This window comes from Delphinus delphis, chromosome 2 (genome assembly GCF_949987515.2).
Source record: "Delphinus delphis chromosome 2, mDelDel1.2, whole genome shotgun sequence".
Classification (NCBI taxonomy): Eukaryota; Metazoa; Chordata; class Mammalia; order Artiodactyla; family Delphinidae; genus Delphinus; species Delphinus delphis.
The window spans coordinates 132,413,741-132,426,621 of NC_082684.1; the positions used below are offsets into that span (position 1 = coordinate 132,413,741).

General features: G+C 37.9%; 1 protein-coding gene across 1 annotated transcript in view; it reads right to left on the reverse strand.

Moving 5' to 3' along the window:
• Positions 1-12,881, reverse strand: part of LRRC49 (leucine rich repeat containing 49) — a 129,068-nt gene that overhangs the window by 102,792 nt on the left and 13,395 nt on the right. The window contains exons 6-7 of the mRNA XM_060003703.1: positions 8,459-8,525; positions 3,508-3,651 (exon numbers count right to left, since the gene is read on the reverse strand). Of these exons, the coding sequence (XP_059859686.1) occupies positions 3,508-3,651; positions 8,459-8,525 (211 nt within the window). The remainder of the gene's footprint in view (positions 1-3,507; positions 3,652-8,458; positions 8,526-12,881) is intronic.

Sequence of the window (12,881 nt, forward strand, 5' to 3'; positions counted from 1 at the left end):
AAGAATAAATATTTAGTTACAATCACACAGTGGGATACTATATAACAATGGAAATTAGTGAACTGGAGCTACAGGTATCAACATAGATAAATCTCAAAGCATAATAAAAGTAACTTACAGAAGATATGTACAGTTTGATGATATCATTTACAGAACACTTAAAAGCATGCAAAATAATGATTTCATTGTTTAGGGGTATATATATGGGATTGTTTAGGGATATATACAGGAAAAGGAAAAAGACATGCATAGGAATAAACACCAAATTCATAACTGTGGTTACCTCTGCAAAGGAGGGAGGGAATGTGTTGGAGGAGGGTTACATAGTAGGCCTCAAATATATTTAAAAGGTTTTTATTTATTAAGTTCATTGGTGGACATACAAATGTTTGTAATATTATTTCCTATTCTTTGGGAATGTCTGAAATGTTTCATAGTTTTTTAAAAGGGAAAGATACCATATAAACTTAAAAGACATTTGGCTAGAAATTTATAAAGTTTCCAAGAAAAAGATCAGTGAATTTAATACAATAAACAATGACTTTTCTATATAGAAAATACCAGTGAAGAAGGTTTCTGATAAGATGGTAAAGTAGATAATGCCTTTGTTTCATCTCCTTCCCAAGATTCAATGGGTGAAACAAACATAAAATACACAAAATGAGTGAAAGCATGGACATGATTTAAACAAGAGAGCTATTAATAGATCAATATTTTTGATGAATTTCAGGAAGGTGGAAAGCAGATAGGATCTTATTGGAGATAACCCTGAACAGAGAAAACTGCGGCTCAGAACTGGCAGGAGAGATGCTGCACTGCAAATGCAGCGATTCCTTCCAAAAGAATGCCATCTTCCACGCTCAGAGTCAGTACATACAAAGAACAGGCATGGACTATGGGTAACTGTGGCTAATCAAGTAGATGTGTTATTAAAGATGTCTACTCAACAGCCATTCCTGGAACACCAGCAAACCCACCCCACCCCAGCCCACTCCCACCCCTGCCATGCACACACGCATTGGGTAAAGAGCAGCTGGCTGAAGAAAACCTCAGCTAAAGCCTCAGGATCTGTTCTCTAACAAACAGTATCAAGGAAGGATGGACAGCATGGGTATTTTATCTATGGAGATGGTTAATAACTGCTACAGTAGAACCAGAGTGGGAAAAGGAATGGCAATTTCAGCTGGCACAAAAGTTACTGAAGTCCTTCTTACCCACACCCACACACATACACAAAGTAGTTTTTCTTATTTTGGCATTACACAGTGAGGCTGCCTATTCCCTTTCACTCACGCTAAAGGGAGGTCTGCCAATGTGTGGGATTCAACAGCTTACACAAATCTAGTGATCATTCTAGGGAGAGATTTTATGGTTAAAAAGACCTATTCAGCTGCACAGGAGAGCCAGCCACTCCTTAACATAGTCCTTCATTTAAGGATTACCAGCTATTGAGGAAAATCAAAACCATAAGAGAAAAAAAAGCAAAAAGAATTAGTATGATAACTGACCCTGGAAAAATGAAGAGACAGTTAAAAAAAAAAAAAAAGAATCCTCAGATTTAAAAGTCTCTTGGCTCTTTTAGGAAAAGGATGCTTCAAAAAAGAAATAGAGGGCTTCCCTAGAGGTGCAGTAGTTGAGAGTCCGCCTGCCGATGCAGGAGACATGGGTTCGTGCCCCAGTCCAGGAGGATCCCACATGCCGCAGAGCGGCTGGGCCCGTGAGCCATGGCTGCTGAGCCTGCGCGTTCAGAGCCTGTGCTCTGCAACGGGAGAGACCACAACAGTGAGACGCCCGCGTACCACAAAAAAAAGAAAGAAATAGAGCTGGAAAAGTTCCTGATCTTTTCTTACACATATATTAACAATATCCAATCAATTAATATGCATGATACTTATTATCATGATAATTATACCATATGTATACTTAATAAATCTTTTTCACTTTTAGAAATTAAGACAATTTCCTTTTCCATGTTTACTGCTGCCTAATCTATAAACAGTAATGATCAGACATAATACTCAATAGAAAATTCAGTAAGCAAATTCCTGGATGTGTATAATACATTTTCCAAATGAAAGACAAAACATAGACAGGAATATGCTAAGGCCAATAGATTTCTGTACTGCACTCTACCAAAGCTTTTTGGATTGTTACCATACCCAATGTCCCTAGGACAGATTAAGTCCGGTCTGAACAGTTCTAGAGACAGCAATGTAACAGATTAATATGGGTGTCTTTTAAAATAAACAAGCCATTTCCAATATTTAAATCCAATCTGGGGAAAGAGCTGGCAGAATTTAGAGGTTCTGGGATAAATCCATGTCTTAGAGAAGGTTCTGAAATGATCCCAACCTCCTAGAAGATATGAGCATTACTTGGCTGAGACTTTCTGGGAAAATTTCAAAATGAAACCAATCTGTAAAATGAGGCCTAGAGATAAGGCATCATCTGTCTCCCAGCTTTTTCCAGTGTACCACTTACAGTACATTTAACTATTTACTAAGGAACTCAATGTCTTGAAAAAGTTAAGAATCAGATTTTACCTTTAAAAGTGCTTAAATGATACCCAAAGAAAACGTAATGTAGTTTTTCTATTGCATGTAAACAAAGAAAACTTGTTAAAAGAACAAATGTTTTTATAAATCCTCAGATGTCTTCTTGGCCTGTATCATGTCATACAGCTGAAAGTCGTATTTCTAGAGCTCTTCATAGATGCACAAGTTCAAAATACCTGAGCATCAAGCTGTTATTTAGTTGCTAAACTTGAATAAAACTATAAATCTAATGAAGTTCATCCTCAGAGTTCCAGAGTAGCCTTTCTATAGTTTTGTCCCCACGATGCCAACTCTTCCTTCTGCTCACATGCCAGCTTTCTACCATATTTATATCCTTCTTCAGAGCCAGCAAGCCAAAAAGGACTCTAGAGATGATCTAGCCCTATGTCCTCATTTTAAAGTAATCTGAGGCTTACAGAGTTAAAGTGATTTACCCAAGGTCACACAGATAATGAGAGCTGAAGGAGACCTGCACTTAGCCTCTCATATCCTATGTAACAATGCTCTTTCCACCATACCAAGCTGCCTTTGAAAAACTGCAAAGAATATGATATTTATGCATGTCTTCAAAGCCCTCAACCACTCCTCTCTGTGCCTTTTCCCTCTCAGTGCAACAAGTTATCAACTTTCAGTCAACAATAACCTTCTTTCTTATTAATTCTTTTCCTATAACAACACAGGAAAGGATTCAGTATTCATTTACCACTAGTTGATTCATTTACTGATAACATTTGTGCTCCTAATTTTACATTTATCTTTTAGAATGGAAAACACCACAACACTTCCCAAATCAAAATATTATAAAGCTTAACAATTATATCCGCAATTTAAATTCAGAAAAAAACTAAATTACTTTAGATTCTTACTTTGCAGAAAGCAATGCTATAACATTTATTTCATTCCCTTAAAAGAAAAGCCAGAAATCACATATTGATTCCATGTTAATACTCACCACAAAAGTGATTTGATTGTGTCGCAGGTTAAGCTCAGTTAGTGAATCCAGCCCATTAAGATTATCAACATGACTTAAGAGGTTCCTGGCAAGATTTAAAACTCTCAAATCACACAAATGATTGACATTTTCAATTTTGGTAATCTGTTAAAAAATGAGGAAGGGATGATTAGCAGGCATAAATCTCAGGTGTGCATGTTATAAAAATAAAAGACACAGTCATTGAATTCAGTGACAAGTTTATATGAAGACATTTCAAAATCTATTTCCAGTTTCCTCTGTTGTAGATATTATGAAGTTACTTAACTTGTGAAGATTAACTAACAGAACATATTTTATAATTTGACCATGGTAAGTATATTTTATCAAATAATCAGTAAGTCCATTGTTTGGGCATCTCTAAGTGCCCAACACTGTGCCCGGTCCCATGAAGGTAAAGAGAAATATACGTACTAGCTGTGAAATAGAAACTGTGAGCCCAAGGCATAAGCTCACAATGTTTGGATCAAACCAGACTACTTTTTTGAGAGAAAAGTCAAGGAAAAGGAATGATACCAAGTTCCCCTTGTTAATTCTCCATTTATACTGCAGGATCCTGAGAGCAATCAAGAGTCTGAATGGAAAAGATTCAAGGAACTAGGATCCCCAGTAGAGGGTGAGGATGGATATTCCTTATTAGTGAAACTGCTTAAGAGAGGAGACAGATAATGTTTAGGCAGGGTACAATATGGTGGACTTGAATTATGGAATATACACATGCACATAAGCACTGACTGCAGCAGAGGAATTTGAGTTGCACAAGTAAGGATAAGTTAAAGGGTATAGCCCATGAAATGATGAGAGCTCAACATGATTTTCAGCCCCACTACTGTAATACAACAAGCGTAGCACAACGGGATGAGTTTCTACATGACCCAGAAATAGGGCTTCTTGCAGAGGGCTTCAACCTTTTAATGTAATGTACTTAAGCAACAATGAGTTATACACAACACTTTTCTTCTGAACATTAAAACAAATTTCACAATCACTGAAGATTAATTTTCTCATCTGTATTGCCATCACAATATTATTTGAAAATTTCTATTTAACACTTCAAAGCAGATATTGGCTAAAATAACCTTTTTTTTTAAGATTTATAATCCAGTTTTCTATGATATTGTTTGGACCTTCTCTTATATTCGAGAAATACCGTCTAGATTTCACCTACATTCAAGAGGAGAAACCTAAGTATATTTATCACAAATTCAATAATATATAAAGATAATATATGATCATGCTTTAAAATTTGTCCTGAGATTTTTGGTGTAACTAATGTAAAATGAAAATAAAATCTGTAAAAGAAGAAACAAGGTTATCAGTATTTGCTGATTACAGAACTGTACAGTAAGACATAGACAAAAACATTTCAAAACTAAATAGGTGACAGAATTTAAAATGTATAGAATCAGCAAAAAGTAAAATAGACACTGTAGAAAATCAATAATAACAGCATAAGCTTGAGAAATTCTACTAAGATACTAAAAAAATAGAGATAGGTATATGGCAAAGCAATATGTAAATATATACATAAATTTATACATATACATAAAGCTTTTCTGAACTCAAGAAAGATAAATATACAGAATGAAGGGGTACATAACCTGTATATGGTGTATTCTGCCTTCTGCTAATAATCCTGGGACATTTCTTTTAGAAAACTACCTTTCTCCAATTCTATTTGGTCCTGGTGGGACATATAATTAGAATGCCTACATTTTAGTTTGGTCACTCTGAAAAGAAACGTTGTTAACTCTTATATATAGGTATCAATCTGTAATTTTAAAAAAATCACTGGGGATATTGTTCAGCTTCTTGGTTTGCAATCAGACAGGTCAGAATTGTGTGCAGCATCTCTGATGGAATAGTCTGTTACTTGTTGCAGCCAGGGACAAAGTCACAGGCATAGAGCAAATGACAGAAATTTCAGAAAAAAGGTGGTGTAGGGTGAGAGCAGCGTTCTTGATCAGTTAATAAATTTCACAGCCAGAAGAAGAGATGATAGGAATGTTCAAAAGCCTAATCTTGGGTCACACTGATAAGAGAGAGTCTCAAGGTAGACAGCAGAGCTTTTTAGTATGTCTAGGAAAGCTGGATACTCCAGTCTTATGTATGTGTATACTAGTAACCCAGACTGCTCTATCTGGATAAAGACAACCTTCCTACTCAGCAATAGGAAAGACATCTGCTTCCAGGCAAGCAACCACAGAAGGAGTCAGCTCTCCCTGAAGGAAAAGATGTCACTGAAAGAAAAGATTCTTTTTGAAGCACATTTGTGTCCATGTTAAAGCAAGTGTTTACCAAGAGAACATTTTCTGGTAGACAAAAAAAATCTAGGTCATAAATTGAGAGTCAACCTCTCATATTCCTCTGTATTCTTTACTACTCACATACAATCAATTGCTAAATCTTAATGTTTTTACTTTTTAAATATTTATCCAATCTGCCCCCTTGTTATATCTCTATTGCTACAACTTTAAGTTGCCATCACTTCTCACCAAGATTATTGAATTAGTCTCTCAGCTGTTCTCTGTCTCCAGTTTCACCTCCCCTCAACTCTTTACATTCTCCAATCTGTTTCTTGAACACTATCACTATTCCTATCAATGTTTTCACATCCATAAACCAATTATATTTCATTTCACAATGTACATCACGTATCATTTTTATTTCCAATGGAGTAAATTCAAAACACAAAAAACAGTCACTTAATTTTCTTTTAGTTTTTTAACTACCTGATGCTATTTTTTTAATGTTGCATGTTGTTTCAACTTGAATAGTCTATCTCCTGACTTTTTAGTCACCAAGACTGTCTTTGCTTTGAAATACTCCAAATTTTTGTTTATTGGATTTAAATATTTGAAACAAGACTCAGATTTTCATTTAACACATAACACAGGTCAGCTAACAAGGTAACAAGGTGACTTGGTCTAATAAAGACCAAGTGATACATTATCCATTTACCAGTTGCTCTTATAGATCTTGCGTAATGCCCATGAATTCTTAAAGGTATATTATAATATAAAAACCACATAAATCTTATTTCTCACATATACATTTTAAAATAAACTTAAGAAAAATATTGCTACCATAAAATGTTTCACTTATACTGATGAATGGCATTTAAAATAGTGGGTTACAGAAAGATAAAATAGCAATTCCTTACTATGGCATATAAAGCCTTCCACAGTCTGGCCTTAAACCTACCTCTCTTGCCTCATCTCTCACCATCCCTCAACATGTGCTAAATTCTCCAGAAGTAAAACATACTTATCATGTTGTTTTTAGTCTCAGTGCCTTTATATATGATGCTTTCTTACTGACAAGACTCTAATTCTTCTTCCTCTTCCACCACCATCTAACTAACTGGGTAACTTTCCCTCGACTAGAGTGATACTAACCAGCCTGCAGAGTTGGACAATTCCCATACATCAACACTCCTCCGTCTGAGTGCACACACAGGCAGACATATAGATGGGGCTAGGATGAGATTAGAACCTAGCAGATGTGGCCTATCTAATACATCTATCAAGGTTTTATTAATTATATTAGCTTTTCAACAAAACAATTAGGACTAACAGCTATTAGAAGGCCTAAAGAGATCACACTGAGGTTTACACCTGACCAATCTCCCAGCAAGTGGGAGATTTGTTCTCAACAGGCAGGGACTCCCAGGTCACCCCAACATGTACACTTACCACCTCAGGAGAGGTTTTACCTTCTGCATGAGTATGTAGCTCATGTAGCTATTTATAAATAAGTACTCATATTGCAAAGACTAAAATTTAAATGTAAGAGCAAAGGGTTAAAAAACAGCCAAGATGCTCCGCAAGAGAAGAATAAGGAGAGGGAACATAACAAACCAGACAGAGAAATTAAGACAGACAAATATATGGGTAGACAAACTAATCAAATGGAATAATGATCCAAGGTTATATAGTAATCAGGGAATTAGAAATCAAAACCATAAGGGGACACCACTTTATACCAATTCAATTGGCAAAAATTAAGAAGTCTGAAAATTCCAAATGTTGAAAAGGATGTGAAGCAACAGGATCTATTATGTGTTACTGGTGGGAGTATAAACTGGTACAATCACTTTGGAAGACAATTTGGCATTAACTTTTAAAGTTACACATTTAAATAACTTGTGACCCATCAGTTTCACTCCTCTATATATACCCTAGAGTACATATGATGTATGGAAGAAACATGTACAAGAATGTTGTTAGAAGTACTATCCTAATAGGAAACAAAACCCAAACAAACAAAAAGGAATCAACCCAAATGTCTATCAATAATAAAACAGAGAAAAAGGTTTCTGTGTAATCAAACCATGGAACATACAACAATAAAGATAAACTACAGCTATGTAGTCAAAATAGATGAAACTCAGTAACATAATGTTGTATCCAGAAAGCAAACACTGATGACAATATATAGTTTGACACCTTTTTTTTAAATTAAAAGACAATACTACTAAACAATACATTATTTAGACACTTATATATGTGATCAAACCAACTAAAAACACCAATAAAAGAATGATAAATGTGAAATCCAGAATAGTGTTGTCTTGGAATAAAGAAGGAACACTTAAGTAGAAGAAAATCATTAGTAATATTCTAGTTCTTGGGTTGGGGTCGGCTATAAGTTAATAAAAGACTAAATAAGAATCAAAATTGTCATAACTATAAGAATTCTAAATGTTTTATAAGTTTTACCTGTCACTTACCACTGAGGAATTACCAAACCTTATATAAATGAGCTTAATACCTTAATACCAAAGCTAATCTCACTGAATCAGTAAAGTAACTTTGGAAAAATTCAACACAAGTATAATTCTTAAAACTTTCATACGAAATTTCCTAGAGCTTTTTCAAATAAGAAAGAAATGAAAGGGCTTTAACAATACCTGATTTCCATGAAGGTCCAAGACATCTAAGCTTTTTAGGTTCTCCAGATTTGAGATTTTCTTGATTCTGAAAATCAGAGTAAGCAGAGTAGAAATACAGATGTACCACATCTATTGTAAATCAAAAACTCTAAGGCATAACTCATTTTCATTTATTCTTTCTAGATAGATAGGCAGGCAGATAGACATAGAAATATAGAGAGAAATTATATAAAATTATATATTAAAACCTTTTTTTCATTGATTTAATTATAATGTTAAAGATGCAGTCCCATTGGGGAAATGTCCCAAAGTCAGCTTGAAAGTCCTATCTCTAGGAAAGAACAATTCTACTTCTAGGAACTTTAGCACAAGGCACTTATTCAAGGCAATTCCTTTCACCTTAGAATACAGCCTAAATTCCTTACCTCAGTCCTCAAGGCCCTAAACTCTCTGGCTACTGACTCTTCCTCCAGCATATCTCCTACCAAGACTCCAGCGCACCCAGTCACTCTGCTCCAGCCACAGGAGCTTTCTTGCCACCTCTAACTTGACAAATTCATTTCTGCCTGGGGTGTTTACCCTTGCTGTTCCTTCTTCCTTAATGTTCTTCCCCCAGAACTTCACATGGTTGGTTCACTCCTTCACGTTATTCAAGTCTTAGCTCAAATATCTTCTCGAAGCAGCCTTTCCAGATGACCCTATCAAAAAGAGCTCTTGAGGAGACCTTCAAGATGGCGGAGGAGTAAGACGCAGAGATCACCTTCCTCCCCACAGATACACCAGAAATACATATACACGTGGAACAACTGCTACAGAACACCTACTGAACGCTGGCAGAAGACTTCAGACCTACCAAAAGGCAAGAAACTCCCCACGTACCTGGGTAGGGCAAGAGAAAAAGGAATAAACAGAGACAAAAGGATAGGGACGGGACCTGCACCAGTGGGAGGGAGCTAGCTGTGAAGGAGGAAAAGTTTCCACACACTAGAAGCCCCTTCCCGGGCGGAGACTGCGGGTGGCGGAGGGGGGAGCTTTGGTGCCGCGGAGGAGAGCACAGCAACAGGGCTGGGGAGGGCAAAGCGGGGAGATTCCCGCACAGAAGATCAGGGCCGACCAGCACTCACCAGCCTGAGGGGCTTGTCTGCTCACCGCCGTGGCGGGGTTAGTGCGCCATGGCTAGCCGGGAGGGAGTCCAGGGAAAAGTCTGGACCTGCCGAAGAGGCAAGAGACTTTTTCTTCCCTCTTTGTTTCCTGGTGCGCGATGAGAGGGGATTAAGAGCGCTCCTTAAAGGAGCTCCAGAGACGGGCGCGAGCCGCGGCTAAAAGTGCGGACCCCAGAGACGGGCATGAGACGCTAAGGCCGCTGCTGCCGCCACCACCAAGAAGCCTGTGTGTGAGCAAAGGTCACTATCCACACCCCGCTTCCGGGGAGCCTGTGCAGCCCGCCACTGCCAGGGTCCCGGGATCCAGGGTCACTCCCGAGAGAACGCACGGCGCGCCTCAGGCTGTTGGAACGTCATGCAACGTCACACCGGCCTCTGCCGCCACAGGCCCTCCCCGCACTCCGTGGCCCTCCCCCCCCCCCCCCCCCCGCCCCGGCCTGAGTGAGCCAGAGTCCCCGAATCAGCGGCTCCTTTAACCCCGTCCTGTCTGAGCGAAGAACAGACGCCCTCTGGCGACCTACACACAGAGGCGGGGCCAAATCCAAACCTGAGCCCCGGGAGCTGTGAAAACAAAGAAGAGAAAGGGAAATCTCTCCCAGCAGCCTCAGAAGCAGCGGATTAAAGCTCCACAATCAACTTCATGTACCCTGCATCTGTGGAATACATGAATACACAACCAATCATCCCAAATTAAGGAGGTGGACTTTGAGAGCAAGATTTATGATTTTTTCCCCTTTTCCTCTTTTTGTGAGTGTGTATGCTTCTGTATGAGATTATGTCTGTATAGCTTTGCTTCCACCATTTGTCCTAGGGTTCCATCCGTTTTTTTTTTTTAATTTTTTCTTCTTTTTTTCTTAATAATTACTTTTTTATTTTAACAACTTTATTATATTTTATCTTAATTTTATTTTATTTTATCTTCTTTCTTTTTTTCTTTTCCTCCTTCCTTCCTCTCTCTCTCCCTCCCTCCCTCCTTTCTTTCTTTCTACTTCTACTAATTCTTTCTTTCTACTTTTTCTCCCTTTTATTCTGAGCCGTGTGGATGAAAGGCTCTTAGTGCTGCAGCCAGGAGTCAGTGCTGTGCCTCTGAGGTGGGAGAGCCAACTTCAGGACACTGGTCCACAAGAGACCTCCCAGCTCCACATAATATCAAACGGCGAAAATCTCCCAGAGATCTCCACCTCAACACCAGCACCCAGCTTCACTCAACGACCAGCAAGCTACAGTGCTGGACATCCTATGCCAAACAACTAGCAAGACAGGAACACAACCCCACCCATTAGCAGAGAGGCTACCTAAAATCATAATAAGTCCACAGACACCCCAAAACACACCACCAGACGTGGACCTGCCCACCAAAAAGACAAGATCCAGCCTCATCCACCAGAACACAGACACTAGTCCCCTCCACCAGGAAGCCTACACAGCCCACTGAACCAACCATAGCCACTGGGGGCAGACACCAAAAACAACGGGAACTACAAACCTGCAGCCTGCAAAAAGGAGACACCAAACACAGTATAATAAGCAAAATGAGAAGACAGAAAAACACACAGCAGATGAAGGAGCAAGATAAAAACCCACCAGACCTAACAAATGAAGAGGAAAGAGGCAGTCTACCTGAAAAAAAATTCAGAATAATGATAGTAAAGATGATCCAAAATCTTGGAAATAGAATAGACAAAATGCAAGAAACATTTAACAAGGATCTAGAAGAACTAAAGATGAAACAAACAACGATGAACAACACAATAAATGAAAGTAAAAATACTCTAGATGGGATCAATAGCAGAATAACTGAGGCAGAAGAACAGATAAGTGACCTGGAAGATAAAATAGTGGAAATAACTACTGCAGAGCAGAATAAAGAAAAAAGAATGAAAAGAACTGAGGACAGTCTCAGAGACCTCTGGGACAACATTAAACGCACCTACATATGAATTATAGGGGTTCCAGAAGAAGAAGAGAAAAAAAGGGACTGAGAAAATATTTGAAGAGATTATAGTTGGAAACCTACCTAATATGGGAAAGGAAATAGTTAATCAAGTCCAGGAAGCACAGAGTGTCCCATACAGGATAAATCCAAGGAGAAATACACCAAGACACATATTAATCAAACTATCAAAAGTTAAATACAAAGAAAACATATTAAAAGCAGCAAGGGAAAAACAACAAATAACACAAAAGGGAATCCCCATAAGGTTAACAGCTGATCTTTCAGCAGAAACTCTGCAAGCCAGAAGGGACTGGCAGGACATATTTAAAGTGATGAAGGAGAAAAACCTGCCATCAAGATTACTCTACCCAGCAAGGATCTCATTCAGATTTGATGGAGAAAGTAAAACCTTTACAGACAAGCAAAAGCTGCGAGAGTTCATCACCACCTAACCAGCTTTACAACAACTGCTAAAGGAACTTCTCTAGGCAAGAAACACAAGAGAAGGAAAAGACCTACAATAACAAACCCAAAACATTAAGAAAATGGGAAAAGGAACACACATATCGATAATTATCTTAAATGTAAATGGACTAAATGCTCCCACCAAAAGACACAGATTGGCTGAATGGATACAAAAACAAGACCCATATATTTGCTGTCTACAAGAGACCCACTTCAGACCTAGAGACACATACAGACTGAAAGTAAGGGGATGGAAAAAGATATTTCACACAAATGGAAAACAAAAGAAAGCTGGAGTAGCAATTCTCATATCAGACAAAATATACTGTAAAATAAAGACTATTAGAAGAGACAAAGAAGGACACTACATAATGATCAAGGGATCGATCCAAGAAGAAGATATAACAATTGTAAATATTTATGCACCCAACATAGGAGCACCTCAATACATAAGGCAAATACTAACAGCCATAAAAGGGGAAATCGACAGGAACACAATCATAGTAGGGAACTTTAACACCCCACTTTCACCAATGGACAGATCATCCAAAATGAAAATAAATAAGGAAACACAAGCTTTAAATGATACATTAAACAAGATGGACTTAATTGATATTTATAGGACATTCCATCCAAAAACAACAGAATACACATTTTTCTCAAGTGCTCATGGAACATTCTCCAGGATAGATCATATCTTGGGTCACAAGTCAAGTCTTGGTAAATTTAAGAAAATTGAAATTGTATCAAGTATCTTTTCCGACCACAATGCTATGAGACTAGATATCAATTACAGGAAAAGATCTGTAAAAAATACAAACACATGGAGGCTAAACAATACACTACTTAATAATGAAGTGATCACTGAAGAAATCAA